The sequence below is a fragment of the Cucumis melo genome, chromosome 12, assembly GCF_025177605.1.
Source record: "Cucumis melo cultivar AY chromosome 12, USDA_Cmelo_AY_1.0, whole genome shotgun sequence".
Lineage (NCBI taxonomy): Eukaryota > Viridiplantae > Streptophyta > Magnoliopsida > Cucurbitales > Cucurbitaceae > Cucumis > Cucumis melo.
Genome location: NC_066868.1, coordinates 9038138 through 9054552, shown reverse-complemented (window position 1 = coordinate 9054552; position 16415 = coordinate 9038138). Strand labels below are relative to the sequence as shown.

At 40.1% G+C, this 16415-nt stretch overlaps 1 protein-coding gene across 1 annotated transcript in view; it reads left to right on the top strand.

Moving 5' to 3' along the window:
- The window catches only part of LOC103500868 (vacuolar fusion protein MON1 homolog), a 43044-nt gene that overhangs the window by 3734 nt on the left and 22895 nt on the right, over nt 1–16415 (top strand). Inside the window, exons 2-4 of the mRNA XM_008464312.3 lie at nt 11602–11681; nt 11781–11852; nt 11981–12020. Coding sequence (XP_008462534.1) covers nt 11602–11681; nt 11781–11852; nt 11981–12020 — 192 coding nt within the window. The remainder of the gene's footprint in view (nt 1–11601; nt 11682–11780; nt 11853–11980; nt 12021–16415) is intronic.

The window sequence follows — 16415 nt, the reverse complement described above, 5'->3', positions numbered from 1 at the left end:
AAACCAAAACAATAAACAACCAACAATGAAAACGCAACCAAGAACGAAGGAACCTGGACTCTGTCTTCTTCTTCGCAAGGAAGAACTACAACCTCTCTCTTCTTCACCCAAAATTTCTGTACCTCCTTCTGCTCCCCCTTGCTCCTTTTAATTTCCCACTACTAACTAACTTGTGGTCCCCACCTGCTAGTCCCTGATCTCCTTGCTTTCCTCCCCACTTCCACGTGCATCCTCTTCATTGGTTTCATGGCTATTCGCCCCACTTCCACGTGTTTCTCCCTCACTGGCTTCATGTATTTTCTTATTCCTCCTATTATACGTGAATAAGATTGGGGGCCTAGCAGGATTTCTATGTGAACGATTTCTGGGCATTTGACAAATGGTATAGTGTCGGAGCTTCGCAAACAATTTGAAGCTCTGTCGACGCCCCTACTCTATTTGACTAATGAAATGTTGGAAAGCACCTTCTTAAATGGATTTCGTCTAGAAATTAGGGTTGAAGTGTTTTGTTACGAGCCCATGGGCTTGGGACAAATAATGAGAGCGACCCAAAGAGTAGAGGACAAAAACATTATTATGGTAAGTCGACTTGGGTTTGGAAAATCCAACTAGCCCAGTCAAAATCAAACTACAATTTTGGACCAATTTTAGGGAAGCCCATCAAAGCTATAGAGGCGGCACCCTATGGGTCGGTTTTAGGAGACTCAACAAAAGTCATTGAGGCAGTCCATACACTTCTTCACTTTTTTTTTTTTTTTTTTTTTTTTGAAACGGAGACAAAGTTCTTTATTAATGATAGAAACTCAAAGTACTAGAGAATTATATAATGAGTGAAATAAAGAAGCCTAGAGAGTGATAAAGCGAGGGGATCAAAAGGTGGACCCAGACATCTCAACTAGGTTGACACCCCCTTAGCACGAAAACATCATACTCTAATTAAGACTAGAAATAAAGAGCCAAAATACAATGGAGGCAAAGTCCAGCCTAGTACAGAAATCTGAAAGTAGAGAAGTACAGAAAAGAAAATAGGGCAAACAATGCAGTACAAAGGCTGAGCCTATAGATCAAAACAAAGCTGCTACTGTGTAAAACAAAGACAAAAGAAAAACATAAAACTATGCTTCAAGGGAGGCCGGCCAGGGAGGGAAGAACGAAGCTGTCAAAATGCAGTCAAGAAACACCAAATCAGAATTGGGCCTAGGGGGCTGGTTGAGATAGAAAGATTGCTTAGTTGAGACAAAGATCTTGAGTGGAGTGATTTATAAATTCCTTGTTTAAAGAGCACCAAGCTGTTGCATTGCGTTCTGCGGAGCAGAAAATTTTTGATCTTGGTCTTTGCTTATCGTGAAAGATCTGTTGATTACGTTCAAACCACAATTCGGCTAGAAGAGCTTCTAATATGTTTAGTCAAATAATCTGAGGATTCTTAGGTAGAGACGGACCCTCCAAAAGCTGAAGCACCGAGGAGCTAAGGGAAACATCAAAGACCCATGCAATATCAAAGATGGTGAAGATATTGTTCCAGCAAAAGGAAGAATAGAGACAACGCAGAAAAAGGTGGAGCAATGACTCATTACCCTTCAAACAGAGAGGGCATATCAAAGGCTGGAGGCACCTATTGGGGGACTTCATTTGGAGAATTTATGCACAATTTAGAGACCCGTAAAGCATGATCTACATCAGAATGTTTACTCTCCGTGGGCAGCCTGACTTCCAAAGGGCTTTAAAAAACCTTTTATCGAGGGGGCTGAAATCAGGTGGGCCAAGAGAGATTTAATTGAGAATCTACCTTGCTGGCCAATTGACAAAACCTTATAGTCTTCCGAATTGAACACTTTTTCTGGTGCAAGGAGAGCGAATAAGGAGCTGAATTCTGCTATTTCCTCTTCTTTCAAGCTTCTAAAGGAGAGGGACCAAGATAGGGTAACAAAATCCCAATGATCAGCAATTGAGCCGTGTGGTAGTAAAGGAATTTTGTAAAGCAATGGAAAAAAATCTTTAAGAGTAGAGGAACCAACCCATAAGTCTGTCCAAAAGCCAATTCTGCTGCCTTTGTTGAGTTTAAAGAGGGCTAGTGGCTCCATCAACCTCCACATTCTAGAGATACTAACCCAAGGACTCCTTATGCTATTTTCAGACTTGCCCAAAGTAAACCAATCAAATGCATCTTTGCCATGGATGCTATGAATAATTTTCCTCCAAAGGGCTGAATCCTCCTTTGATATCTCCAACCCCAATTAGCAAGCAAAGCTGAATTGTGAATTTTAATGCCCCCTAAACCGAGGCCCCATCCTTTGATGGAAGGGAAACCAAGCTCCATTTTACAAGATGGTTGATCTTGCCACCAGCAAAGCCTTCCCAAAAGGTTCCTCGTGAATTTTCCAACGAATTGCCACATTACTTGGAATAACAAACAAAGATAGATAGTATATAGGAAGGCTAGCCAAGACCGCATTGCATAAGGTTTGTCTAACTCCTCTAGAGATATTGAAGGTCTTCCATCTATCTAATTTATTGTGAACTCTATCTATGTCAGGTCGCTAAAACTCCCTTCGCCTAGGGTAGCCTTTAGGGGGGGAACTAAGTAAAGGATGGGTAATTTTTCTGCCTTGCATCCAGGCTGCTATTTGAAACAAGTGATCTTCACTTAAATTTGCACCACTAAGGGCTGATTTGTCCCGATTAACCTTCTGCTCGAACACCATTCAAAGAGTTTAATGGCATCTTTAACTTGAGAAGCATTTGATCATCCTCTTTGCAAAAAAAGGAGGGTGTCATTGGCAAATTGGAGCAAGGGAAGGTGGATTGAATCCTTACCCACAAGAAAACCCTCATATTTCCATTTAAGCGGAGATTGTTGATGATGACTACTAAAACTTAACTTACAAGAAGGAAAAGGAAGGGAGAAAGGGGGTCCCCTTGGCAGATGGGTAATTATCCGGTTCACCGCCAACTCAAAAGGGAGATAATCCTTTCAAGAAATTGTCGGATGTCAAGCTACAGTCAAGGAGAGAGAGGACTGTGTTTTAGATGTGATGAGAAATTCACAGTTGGCCATAACTGCAAAAGCAAGGAGTTGAGATTGTTGGTTGTAGACAACGTAGTGTGGAGGTGGAAGTAGAGGAAGAACATGATGACAAGTCAAAAGAAGAGATGGTGGAAAAAATAGTCGAGCTATCTCTCAATACTGTGGTTGGAATTTCAAATCCTGATACGATTACAACTTTCTAGCATGTTGACTAGTTGAGCGTCTTAAACTACCAGTGGTGGAGACGACAAACTACGAGTAATCATGGGCACGGGTACTGCAGTTCACGGAAAAGGAATTTGCCGGTAAGTGGTGGTCCTTACTGAACCTTACATTAAAAGAGAACTTTCTACCACTGGATCTTGGTGGAATTGATCTCATTATGGGAATGCAGTGGTTGTGCATGCTCGGAATGACAACCGTGGATTGGAAAAATTTAGTGTTAACCATTGGGAGTGGACGCGATAAGGTGATAGTAAAGGGAGATCCAACATTAATGAAAATTTAGTGTTAATCATTGGGAGTGGACACGAAAAGGTGATAGTAAAGGGAGATCCAGCATTAATGAAGCGAGAAGTGACCTTGAAAACCTTATGATGAATCTTGGAGAAGTCTTGAACAACTAACATTGAAGTCTATTCTTTTATTAATATTTTCTGAATTGAAAAATGACAGCCTAAGCTTTAAGCTTTTATCTCAAGGACATAAGGTGACTTATCACCTTTACAACCAGTTAACAAAATCTAATTAAATTCCTGCAGCTACGTATGCTAAAGGACAGAAGGTGACTTATCATCTTTACAACCAGTTAACAAAATCTAATTAAATTCCTGCAGCTACTTATTAAAACTTAAAGCAGTCAAATGTTAACCAACACAGTTGAAACATAACCAACTAAATAGATCAAATTGCCTCCCCCTAAGGAAAACTCGTCTTCAAGTTTAAGTAGAAATTTGCCCAAGGGGAGAATATTCAAAGATATCGACTATCTTGAAGATAGGATTGATGTTTATGTGACTGGGTAATTCAATCTTGTATGCGTTGTCGCCGAACTTCTTCACTATTCTATAAGGACCTATCTTTTTTGGTTGTAATTTGTTGTATTTTCCAGCTGAAAATCTTGCTTTTCGAAGGTATACCATGACTAGATCTTTTTCTTTGAATTCCTTGAATCTTCTATGTTTGCTGGCTTGTTTCTTGTAGCCTTCATTCATCTTCTCAAGTTGATTTGCTACATCTTTGTGTAATTTTGCCATCCTTTCCGCCATGTTCTCGGCTTTCATACCAAGATCAACATTAGAAGGAATATTAGCAAGATCTATGGTTAATCTAGGTAATTTATTGTAAACAATCTCAAATGGTGACTTCCTTTTGATCTATTCTTCATGTGATTGTAAGCGAACTTAGCTTGTGCTAAGACAAGGTCCCATTGCTTAGGTTTGTCTCCACCAATGCATCTTATGAGGCTGTATGAGTTCTATTGGTGACTTTGGTTTGGCCATCTGTTTGTGGGTGACTTGTAGTGCTAAATTTTTGTGCCATGTTGAATTTTTTCTAGAGTCTTCCAAAAATAGTTTAGAAATTTTGCATCACGATTGGACACTATGGATTTAGGTATTCTTTGCAAACGTACAATTTCTTCAAAGAAGAGGTTGCTACATAAACGACAATCGAAGTTTTCCTACCAGATAAAAAGAGTGACATCCTGCTAAATCAGTCAACTACCACAAGCACAGAATTATACCCCCCGTTGAGTTCTTGGCAGGCCTAGGATGAAATCCCTGTACAAGTCTTCCCAAATGCCTTTGGGAATAGGTGATGGGGTGTAAAGGCCCCTATTTTGCTGCTGTCCATTTGTAGTTTGGCATGTATAGCAACGTTTGACAAATTTTGTCACGTCCCTACGTTGTTGTGGCCAATAATACCTTTCGCTAAGGAGTTGGTAGGTCTTGTCAATGCCAAAATGTCCCACTAGACCTTTCGCCAAGATGATTGACCAGGACATAGCTTTGATACTAAGTCAATGAATCTTGGAGAAGTCTTGAACAACTAACATTGAAGTTTCTATTCTTTTATTAATATTCTTTTATACTAAGGACAGAAAGTGACTTATCACCTTTACAACCAGCTAACAAAATCTAATTAAATTCCAGCAGCTATTTTTTAAGACTTAAAGCAGTCAAATGTTAACCAACACAGTTAAAACATAACCAACTAAATACATCACCTTACAAAAGATGTGGAGACCTAAGATCAAGGATTTATGGTAGAACTTTGAGCAATGGCATATAGGCTGAGGAAGAACTACCTCGAGAAGCACAACAAGATCTTTATTAGTCATTTCTGAAGTGAAATGGTTCATGTCCAAGGTACAAAGTTAAGAATTACAACTTACCATCCCAAAATAGGTGACCAAACATAGATCGTTAACAAGGAACAGGAAACGTATTAGAGGTGTTTTTGCATAGAAAAACCAACAAGTTGGGCAGAGTACTTATATTGGACCGAATTATGGTACAATACCACATTCCATGTTTCGTTGTAAATGTCTCCGTACTAGGCACTTTATGGAAGACTTTCTCCGGTTATTACTTTTTATTGAAAGCAATTAACAACAACCCAAGACTTACGTGGAAACCCGAGAACCGGGAGAAAAACCACGATACTTTAGTTTTTATTATTTTTCTTATGAACTGAATACAATAGGTAAAATGGAGAATAAATAGAGTACAATAGGAATAAGAAAGGAAAAGATCTAGGAAATATTTAGGAAATAAAATCTTATATATTATTCTTTCCAAAAGTACTCTAGGGCAAAACCCTACTAACTCTAACACTCTCCCTCAAGTTGGGACGTAAATATCAATGAGTCCCAACTTGCTAACGCAAAGGTCGAAGTGTGGTATGAGAAGCCCCTTGGTAAGAACATCAGCAATCTGTTGGCTTGACGGAATGTACGGAATGCATATGCTTCCACTGTCAAGTCTTTCTTTGATGAAATGCCGATCAATCTCAATGTGTTTAGTTCTATCATGTTGAACTGGATTGTTAGCAATACTAATAGCGGCTTTGTTATCACAAAAAAGCTTCAATAGTGTCTCACATTTCTGATGAAGATCTGACAAGACTTTCTGGAGCCAAATTTCCTCACATATTCCCAGACTCATAGCTCTGTATTCAGCCTCAGCACTGCTCCTGGCCACAACACTTTGCTTCTTACTCCTCCAAGTTACAAGATTGCCCCAAACAAAGGTACAATAACCGGACGTAGACTTTCTGTCAATAACAGATCCTGCCCAATCTGAGTATATGCCTCAATGGTCTTTCTATTTGTTTTTCTAAACATCAACCCTTTACCAGGTGTATTTTTCAAGTATCTCAGGATTCTGTTAACAGCTTCCATATGTTTCTCATAGGGAGCCTGCATAAACTGGCTGACAACACTCACAGCAAAGGAAATATCATGACGAGTATGGGATAAGTAAATTAATTTACCTACAAGGCACTGATATTGTTCTTTATCAACTGGAACTTGATCATCAGAGTTTCCTAGTTTACAGTTGAATTCAATAGGAGTATCAGCAGGACGACATCCCAACATACCTATCTCGGTTAGCAAATCAAGGGTATATTTTCTCTAAGACACGGAAATACCTTCTTTAGATCTGGTCACCTCCATTCCAAGGAAATATTTCAGATTTCCCAAATCTTTGATTTCAAATTCATCACCCATTCTCTGCTTTAGTAGACTGATTTCTGTTTGATCATCTCCAGTCAAAACAATGTCATTCACATAAACTATTAGAATAACAATCTTCCCTGTCTTGGAAGCCTTTGTAAATAGAGTATGGTCAGAGTTCCCTTGACTGTACCCATGGGACTTGACAAAGGTAGTGAATCTGTCAAACCATGCTTTCAGAGACTGTTTCAGACCATATAGGGATTTTTGGAGTTTACACACATGCTGACCAAATTGGGCTTCAAATCCTGGTGGGGGGCTCATGTAGACTTCCTCCACAAGGTCTCCATTCAAAAAGGCATTCTTAACATCCAACTGGTATAAAGGCCAATCTTTGTTCACAGCAACAGATAGCAGGACTCTAACACAGTATTCAATTTAGCAACTGGAGAAAAAGTTTCTGAATAGTCAATACCATAGGTTTGAGTAAATCCCTTTGCAACTAACCTTGCCTTATGTCTATCAAGCGTACCATCTGCTTTGTATTTGAGAGAGAATACCCATTTGCATCCTACATTTTTATGTCCCTTGGGTAGAACACAGATCTTCCAAGTTCTATTCTTTTCAAGAGCCTTCATCTCTTCCATAACAACATTCTTCCATTCAGGACACTCTAGAGTAGTGTAGATATTTTTCGGTATTATGGTAGAGTCAAGGCTTGCTGTAAACGCTCTAAACTGTGGAGAGAGATTATCATAGGAAACATAGTTGCAAATGGGATGTTTAGTGCATGATTTGGTACCTTTTCTCAATGCAATTGGAATGTCAAGAGAGGGATCATACTCATCAAGTTTCCTTGTATGAATCTATTCATCTTCATCGTTACTGGTTTCTATTCTAACCTCAGTCTCATCCTCACGGTTCTTTTCTTCCATATTTTCAAGAACAGCAACATCAGACTTGTCATTCTCACTCATCGTATTATTAGTACAAGGTTTTGTAGGGTTTTCCATACCTTGGTCTCGAGGAGGTTCGAAATCTTGGACTGGAGCCGGCGGTTGACTAGTAGGGGACCCAACTTCCTTTCTGAGATTCCTTTTGTAATATGTTTTCCAGGGAACTTGGTTTGTGGGTAAGATTATGGGACGAGGATCAATGTCAGACACGGTAATAGGAGTAGATTCAACAAATTCAAAGGTGCTGTTAGACTCTTCACTCACACTCTCCCCTTGAAGATGACTAACGAGAAAGTAGGGTCGGTTTTCACAGAAAGTAACGTCCATAGTGACAAAGTATTTCCTAGACGGCGGGTGAAAACATTTATAACCGCGTTGGTGAAGGGGATACCCAATAAACACACAGGCCTGAGCTCGAGGGGTAAATTTGGTTTGATTAGGGCCAAAATTATGGACATAAGCGGTGCACCCAAACACACGAAGAGGAACCTCAGAAACAAGACGAGTAGAGGGGTAAGATTCCTTAAGACAATCTAAGGGAGTCTGAAGGTGGAGGATACGAGAAGGCATTCTATTGATTAAGTGAGCGGCTGTAAGAATAGCATCTCCCCACATGTATGATGGAAGGGAAGTGGAAAGCATAAGTGAACGGGCTACTTCCACAAGGTGATGGTTTTTTTGTTCGGTCACTCCATTTTGTTGAGGAGTGTAGGCACACGAGGTTTGGTGAACAATCCCCTTGGAGGCTAGAAATTCACTAAGGTTATGATTTTGGAATTCCCGACCATTATCACTTCGAAGAATTGCAATTTTTGTATGAAATTGTGTTTTGATAGTATGATAGAAGTTTTGGAAAATGGATGGAACCTCGGATTTATCTGTGATAAGGTAGACCCAGGTAAGACGGGTATGGTCATCAATGAAAGTTACAAACCACCGCTTTCCCGAAGAGGTGGTGACCTTGGAAGGACCCCAAACGTCACTATGGATGAGGGTAAACGGTTGTGTAGGTTTATATGGTTGTGAGGGAAAAGAGACTCGATGTTGTTTAGCCCGGATACACACATCACAAGATAGAGAAGAGACATCAAGTTTAGAAAAAAGGTGGGGAAATAAATATTGCATATATGTAAAGTTTGGGTGGCTCAGTCGAAAATGCCACAACATTAAGTCTTGTTCAGAAGTGCTAAAGTGGGATGACAGTAAACGAACCCTAGACAAACTACTACATGAGGTATCATCATCAAGGATGTAAAGTCCCCTGCTATGTCGGGCAGTGCCAATCGTCCTCCCCGAGCTCATGTCCTGAAAATAAACCGATTCAGGTAAGAAGATAGCTTTACAATGCGACTCACGAGTGATCTTGCTGCCTGTCTCCCTGCACAAGTCTATCTCTTGCCAGAGGAGAGAGAGCTTGTTAAAATAGGTAGTTACGTCCAGAGTCCCTTGTTTGCAATTATGGACCTGTTTTCGCAGTGTATATAACCGAGAGGCATTTTGTCGTTTTGAGTAAATGGTCTGAGTTGTATCCCACAAATCTTTTGCTGTGGCTGCATATAGTAGAGGCTTGCCGATCTGTGGTTCCATACTATTAATCAGCATGAACCGAATAAATGAGTCCTCTCCTTTCCAGAGTCGTTCCAAGGCGTCTCCTGGTGAAGGACGTACAGTCTCTCCAGTTAAGAAGCCAAACTGGTGTCGACCTTCGAGGAACATCTTTATTGATTGGGACCAAGAAAAATAATTTTGACCATTTAATTTTTCTCTTGAAAAATTCCCTGTAGACGAACCCAAAGAGCTAGTTATATAATTTGACGGTAAATTAGGGAACGAAGTTATCGGGTTCTTGGAATACATCGGCAACTCGGTTGGTTTGGAATGCGTCGAAGGTTCGCCCGCTTCATTGTCCGATCTGTTCTGGGGTTGATCAATTCCGTTACCAGAAAACAGCGGTTGTCGTAAAGAGTCAACGTACAGCGGATGCTTACTGTACAGATTTGACAGATTTACGGTTGAAGGTTGCTGTCCGGAGCTCATAGGCGGCGCGTGAGGATGCGGATGGCCGAAGGGGTTTGACGGTTGGACATCTGACGGCGCGTAGAAGAGAACGGGCTGGGTGGTGACGTGAAACGGCAGCGGCGTGTGGGCCCACAAGCCGGACACGGGCGGCGCGTGCATCACCTTCTGGTCAGACGGCGGCGCGTACGGATGCGGAACCACTCCCATTGGGTAGATCGGCGGTTTCTGTAGGTTCTGGAGCAGTTTCTCCATGGCGGCGGCGGCAGTGACGGGTTCAGTTTCGATCTGGGTTTCTCCTAGGTTATTTTCTAGGGTTTTGTTATTGCTTTGCTCTGATACCATATTGAAAGCAATTAACAACAACCCGAGACTTACGTGGAAACCTGAGAACCGAGAGAAAAACCACGATACTTTAGTTTTTATTATTTTTCTTATTAACTGAATACAATAGGTACAAAGGGAGAATAAATAGAGTACAATAGGAATAAGAAAGGAAAAGATCTAGGAAATATTTAGGAAATAAAATCTTATATGTTATTCTTTCCAAAAGTACTCTAGGGCAAAACGCTACTAACTCTAACACTTTTTATGGCTCATAAAAGGCAACCTACGCTTTGTTAGATCAACAATCATAAGAGCGGGATCTTATCTTGCAATAACTTAAAGATCATCTCCAAAAGGCACAAAGTCGAATGAAATCATGCTGATCATCACTGCTGGGAAGTCGAGTATGATGTTGGCGACGTGGTTTATCTCAAGCTTCAACCTTAACAACAAACCAAAGTGGCCAAATGTCCTAACGAGAAGTTCTCACCTAAGTATTTTGGCCTTTACAAGATCATTGGGAAATATGGAAAGGTTGCTTGTAAATTACAATGACCGGAGGAAGCAACAATCCATCGCGGTTTCCATATGTCTTTGTTAGAGTTAGTGGGCTTAGCACAAGGAAGAATTTACCTAGTTACCTTTCCTTTCTTATCATAAGCTTGTTGTCTATTTATTTTCCTTTTTGTATCTTTTGTTAATATGAGAAATTAATAAGAATGTCAGATCGTAGTTTTTTTCCCAGTGCTCGGGTTTCCACATAACTCGATGTCTATTTTCTTTATTGCTTTTAACGGTCTCAACTAAAGCTAGCACTAAGTAGTGTTGCACCCATCAGACCATTACCTCTGCAACTTACCGATGAATTTGAATGGAAAGCAGTTCTTGAGGAACTCCTTGCCTACCGTGTTAACGAAGATTCTCATGAAGATGAAGTTTTGATTAAATGGACTGGCTTACCAGCTTATGAAGCAACTTGGGAAAGTGTTGATTTTATAAAGGACCAGTTTCCTGACTTCTTCCTTTTGAGGACAAGGAAGTCATTCACCCCGGGTATTGTTAGACCTCTAGTACTACATTCTTATGCAAGGAGGGGTAGAAATGAGAATTCACCATCCTCTGCACCAAACTAACGGGTAATTTGAACTGTTTAGTGTCTTGTGTTAGGCATGCAGCTGCCAATCATTTTGTAAGGCGGTGAATAACACTATTTTAGGGGTTGGGCTGTTGATGCTGAGGACAGGTTTTTGTACTCTCTTGGTTTAGTCTTTTTTGAGAGAGCACCCTCTCGAATGATGGTAGTGTGCTGAAATTTTACTTGTCAATCTATTACTGAGTGTTTTGGAGAGTCTCGTACACACATGTTGACTTGACTGTATGTGGCATGGAGCAATGTTTTGTTTATAGTTAAACCTAGTCATCAGTAGTTATTAATGTACGTACAGGCTTTGAAAGTATAGCCCCTTTGATTATATCGTTCTAATTACCAAGAAAGACTATCATCACTTTTGCTTCATTGCGGTGACTGACCTAACCTAACAGACATTGATTATTGTTACTACAACTTCCCTGATCAGTTAATTCTTTAAGTTCAGGATGATGCTTCCATATCGTGGAGGAAAAGGAAGAAGCATTTCTTTATTTTGAGCCATTCGGGAAAGCCTATTTATTCCAGGTTTGTTCTTGTAAACAGTTTTATCCGTTTAAACTCCAAAGCACTATAATTTTCATCCTTCTACTGGGAGCTTATTTAAATGTAATCAATGGCGTCCAGGTACGGGGACGAGCACAAACTAGCAGGTTTTTCAGCCAGTTTGCAGGCAATCATTTCCTTTGTGGAGGATGGGCAAGTTGCTGGACTTTGCTATGTTATCAATGAGTTTTACAATTATTAAGCATTATGATATTCAAAATGTCAAGTAATGTTTCCTGAATCAATGTTTCAAATTTCTGATTAATTAATTACCTTTTCAGGGGTGATCGTGTCAAATGGGTTAGAGCTGGTAAACACCAGGTCTGTTTTCTTTTTCTTTAATTTTATTTATATGTGTGGGTGTATATCTAATTGGTTAATTTCAATGTTGGCTTTCGCCTTATTTGAGTAGCGTATTCTTTTAACTTTAGGTGATTTAGAGGAGTTAGAAAGCATCTATGCCATGCCCTCTTGATGTTCACTTCATTAATGCCACAAGGGAATGTGCTAACAGAGTGGGACCCAACTTAAGAAATCATAGTAGTTCTGAAATATCTTTCTTTTACCAGTGGAAAAAGGGAATAAATTCCATTCCCATCCTCATTGTTGGCATGTTTGATGATGATATGCTTAAAAACTTACAAAAGACGTACGGAATTTTTGAATGGTGCTCCGGTCAAAAGATAATTGGGAGAAGTCAGCCATTTGTGGTATTAATATAATGTACAGCAAGGTTTCCACTGTGGCATTTATGTTAAATTGCAAATTAGAAAATTTTCCCTTCATGTACCTAGGTCTTCCTTCGGGAGGATATCCAAAAAGTGGTCATTTTTGGCAGCCCGTTCTGGATAGAGTACAAAAAAAAGTTAAATAAATGGAAACGTTTCAATTTATCCAGAGGGGGAAGACTTATACTCTGCTCATCCGTTCTTTCCAACCTCCCCACCTATTTATGTTTACCTTTCTCATGCCAGAAAAAGTTATTAATTCCATTGAAAGAATCATGAGGAATTTTTTTGGGAAGGCAATATAGACAGCAAGTTAAACAACCTAGTGAAATGGGAGTTAGTAACCAAAAGCCAAGGTGATGGAGAACTCGGTCTGGACAAGCTGAAAATTAGAAACATGGCTCTCCTAGCAAAGTGGAGATGGAGATTCTTGGATGAGCCTAGTTCCCTTTGGTGCAAGGTAGTTCGAAGCATCCACGATAGTGACACCTTCATTTGGCACACAAGCGGCAAAGAATCCTCAAGTTTAAGAAGCCCTTGGATAAGCATCTCTAGGCAGCAGCGTAAAGTGGAAATATTGGCAGTTTTTAAGGTGGGAAAGGGAGATAGAATCCTTTTCTGGTTGGATCCATGGATGAACAGCATTGCTTTGTGGATCAAATTCCCGCGCCTTTACAGAATAGCCCTACCTCCCAAAGGATCGGTTACAAATTATTGGGACTCCTCTTCCTCCTCTTGGTCCATTATTTTTAGATGTCTGCTTAAAGAGGAGGAAATTTCTGATTTTCAATTTCTGCTTGAATCCTTAGACGGAAGAAGACCAACCAATATGGACAATAAAAGAAGCTGGTCTTTGGAACATCATGGGGAATTTTGAGTAAAGTCACTTTCAGAACATTTAGCTCCCGCCTCTCCATCGGATCCTCTCTTGGTTAAGTGCCTTTGGAAATCCAAAAGCCCTAGGAGGGTGAATATAACTATATGGGTTATGATTTTTGGCAGCTTAAACGGCTCCTCAGTGTTGCAAAAGAAACTACCCACCCATTATTTATCACCCCATATTTGTCCTTTTTATCTCAAATCTCAAGAGGACCTTCAACATATTTTATTTGATTGTGAGTATGCTTCTAAGTGTTGGAACAAGCTTTTTCATATCTTTGATCTCAGCTGGTCCTTTGATAAAGAATGTAAAAATAATGTCAGACAGCTTCTTATTGGGCCGCTTCTGGACAAATCAATATCCTTGTTATAGAGTAATGCAGTAAAGCAATCTTGGCAGAAATATGGTTCGAGAGAAACCAACGGGTCTTCCATAATAAATCTTCCTCCTGGAAGGACAATTTCAAATTGGCTCGGTTGAATGCCTCCTCGTGGTGCTCGCTCAGTAAACAATTCAAAGATTTCTCTCTACAAGATATTTTGCTAAATTGGAAAGCTTTCATCTTTCCCTGTTGACTGAAGCTCTCATTCTGGACTTTGGCTTTAGATGACCCTTATGATGGCTGTCTCCTTCTTCCAGTTTTATATTCCAGTTTTCTGTATCTGTTTGTATTGTTCTCATATTTTTTCAGATTATTTTGAGTTGTAGTGGCTCTGTTTAAGCCGGATTGATCATATGTTTGCTTGGTTTGTATTGGCTGCTTGTAGCCTTTCGACGTTTAATTAGTTAGGTTGGTCTCCTTTTTTTTTGATATGATAAGGGTGCTATGTGTCACGAGCATGCTTGTCAAGATTTTGTTTGCCTATGGCTGCATGCTCGAACATCCTCAAACCACCTTGTCTTTATGTTTTGTACATAGTTTAGTCTATTGCTTTCCATTTGTTGTCACTGACCTAGGGTGTGACGTTTCACACTTTTTACATGCAAACCTGTTAAAGCTCAAAAAGTTCGAAATGTACTATAGGGGAGACATAGTAGTTGAATCCCCGACTAGCCTTGTTTTACTCTTTGCAATCCAAGTTTTCTTTGCAATTGACAGTCTTCAATGCTTTCTTTAACGATATTTTCGATGTTTTTTTTTCTCTCGTTTTACAAAACCCATTTTTCTCAAAACGTGAAGGGAGACTACATCATACCGCGAGTTTCTCTACGACTTTCGGATTTTATACGGCTGACTTGTTCATTAAGTTAGAACAAGTACCGCACAATCGCTCGTCCCGTGTTTGAAAGGTTGCGATTGTGACAAGTGGTATCAGAGCTTTGTTAGCTCCTTGGCTAAGTGAGACGTAATTATGTAGGCAATGAAACAACTGTCGAAGTCGCGGTCTAAGCGACTGACTGAGATTGAAGAGCAATTCTTTATCTGAGAGAATTGCCAGACGAAGTAAGATTTCTCCAGACTTAGCTGGAGGGGTTGGAAGAAAAAGTCGGAGAAATAGACGCATTAAATACCCGGGTAGATGGACTACCCATAAATGAATTGACGTCGAGGGTTAATTAGATAAACATAAAACGGCCCAAGCGGGTAGTTTTGAATGTTGGAGTAGCTCTTCAAGTTCTGTCGCACTCATGGATGAGCATGTTGAAGAACTTGACTGTTCACGGAAGATCATGCTAAAGTTGTTTAATGATTTGCCAGACGACTTTAGAGCAACGATAGAGACAATCAAGGCCGAGATGGCCGAGATGAAAGTGCAAGTGAATTTAACGATGCGAGCAGTGGGAAACCAGATCTCGAATCAAGCATATAGTGTTTCGAGCAAGTTCAAAATCCCGGAACCCAAAGCCTTTAATGGGAACCGCGATGCTAAAGAGCTTGAAAGTTTCATCTTTGATATGGGATAGTGATTTAAGGCCAGTGGAACTAACTCTGAAGAAACTCAGGTGATATTAGCCTCCATGCATTTGTTTGAAGATGCAAAGCTTTGGTGGAGGTTGAAAGTTAACGACGTTTGAAATGGTTGATGTACCATTGATATGTTGGAAGACCTTAAGAAGGGCTTAATTCTTCCTTAAAAATGTTGAATTTATTGCTAGAAGAAAACTGCGGGAAGTTAAACACACAGGAACCATTAGAGAGTATGTTAAACAGTTCTCTGATGTTATGTTGGACATTTGAGGCATGTCGGAAAATGATAAAGTATTCTGCTTCGTAGAAGGGCTTAAGCTGTGGGCCAGTATTAAGTTATAAGAACAGAAAGTTCAAGATCTTGCCTTTGCTCTTGTTGCAAAGAGATTGTGTGACTATGGTGGCGACCAAGGGTCCCAAAAGAAGAATGTGACCACACCAAATCTTGGGAATAAGGTCTTTAAGCCTAATTCCTTAAGAAACTTTACTAACAATAGAAATCGCAAACCTCAAGCTCTAGTACTCCAAGGAGCACATCAGTCAAATTCAAATCAGACGAGACATATTTTTTGCTTCTTGTGTGGAGTCCCCTATGTGTAGCCAAATGCCCACACCGAGGCTCGTTGACAGCTTTACAAGCCTCCTTACAGTGTTCTAACGATTTAAAGGCAGAAAAAGAAGTAGAAAGGGAAGATGAAGGGGAGACCCCTTGAATGGGTGTGTTAAAATTTTATAAGCAATTCAAAATAAGGCTTTTCATGAAAAGGATGCTTTTAAAAAGGGACTCATGTTTGTCGACGTGATCGTAAACTCCAAACCCGCAAAGAGCACCATGGTAGACTCAGATGCAACTCATAATTTCATTTATGAACAAGAAGCATGTCGGTTGGAGTCGAAAATCGAAAAAGACACAAGCAAGATGTAAGCTTTTAATTTCAAAGCCTTGCTAATTGTTGGAGTATCGAAAAGGGTATCTCTAAAATTAGGCGAATGGAGAGGAGATGTTGATTTAGTCGTGGTTCACATGGATGACTTTGACGTAGTACTCGATATGGAATTCCTCTTGCAAAATAAAGTCATTCCCGTGCCTCTGGCTTAATATATGGTAGTAACAAGCAGTATCGATAGTGGTCTTACCGAGTGGGGTGAATGATTTTAGCTCTGCAACTGAAAAGGGACTCAGTAGAGAAGAGTCGACC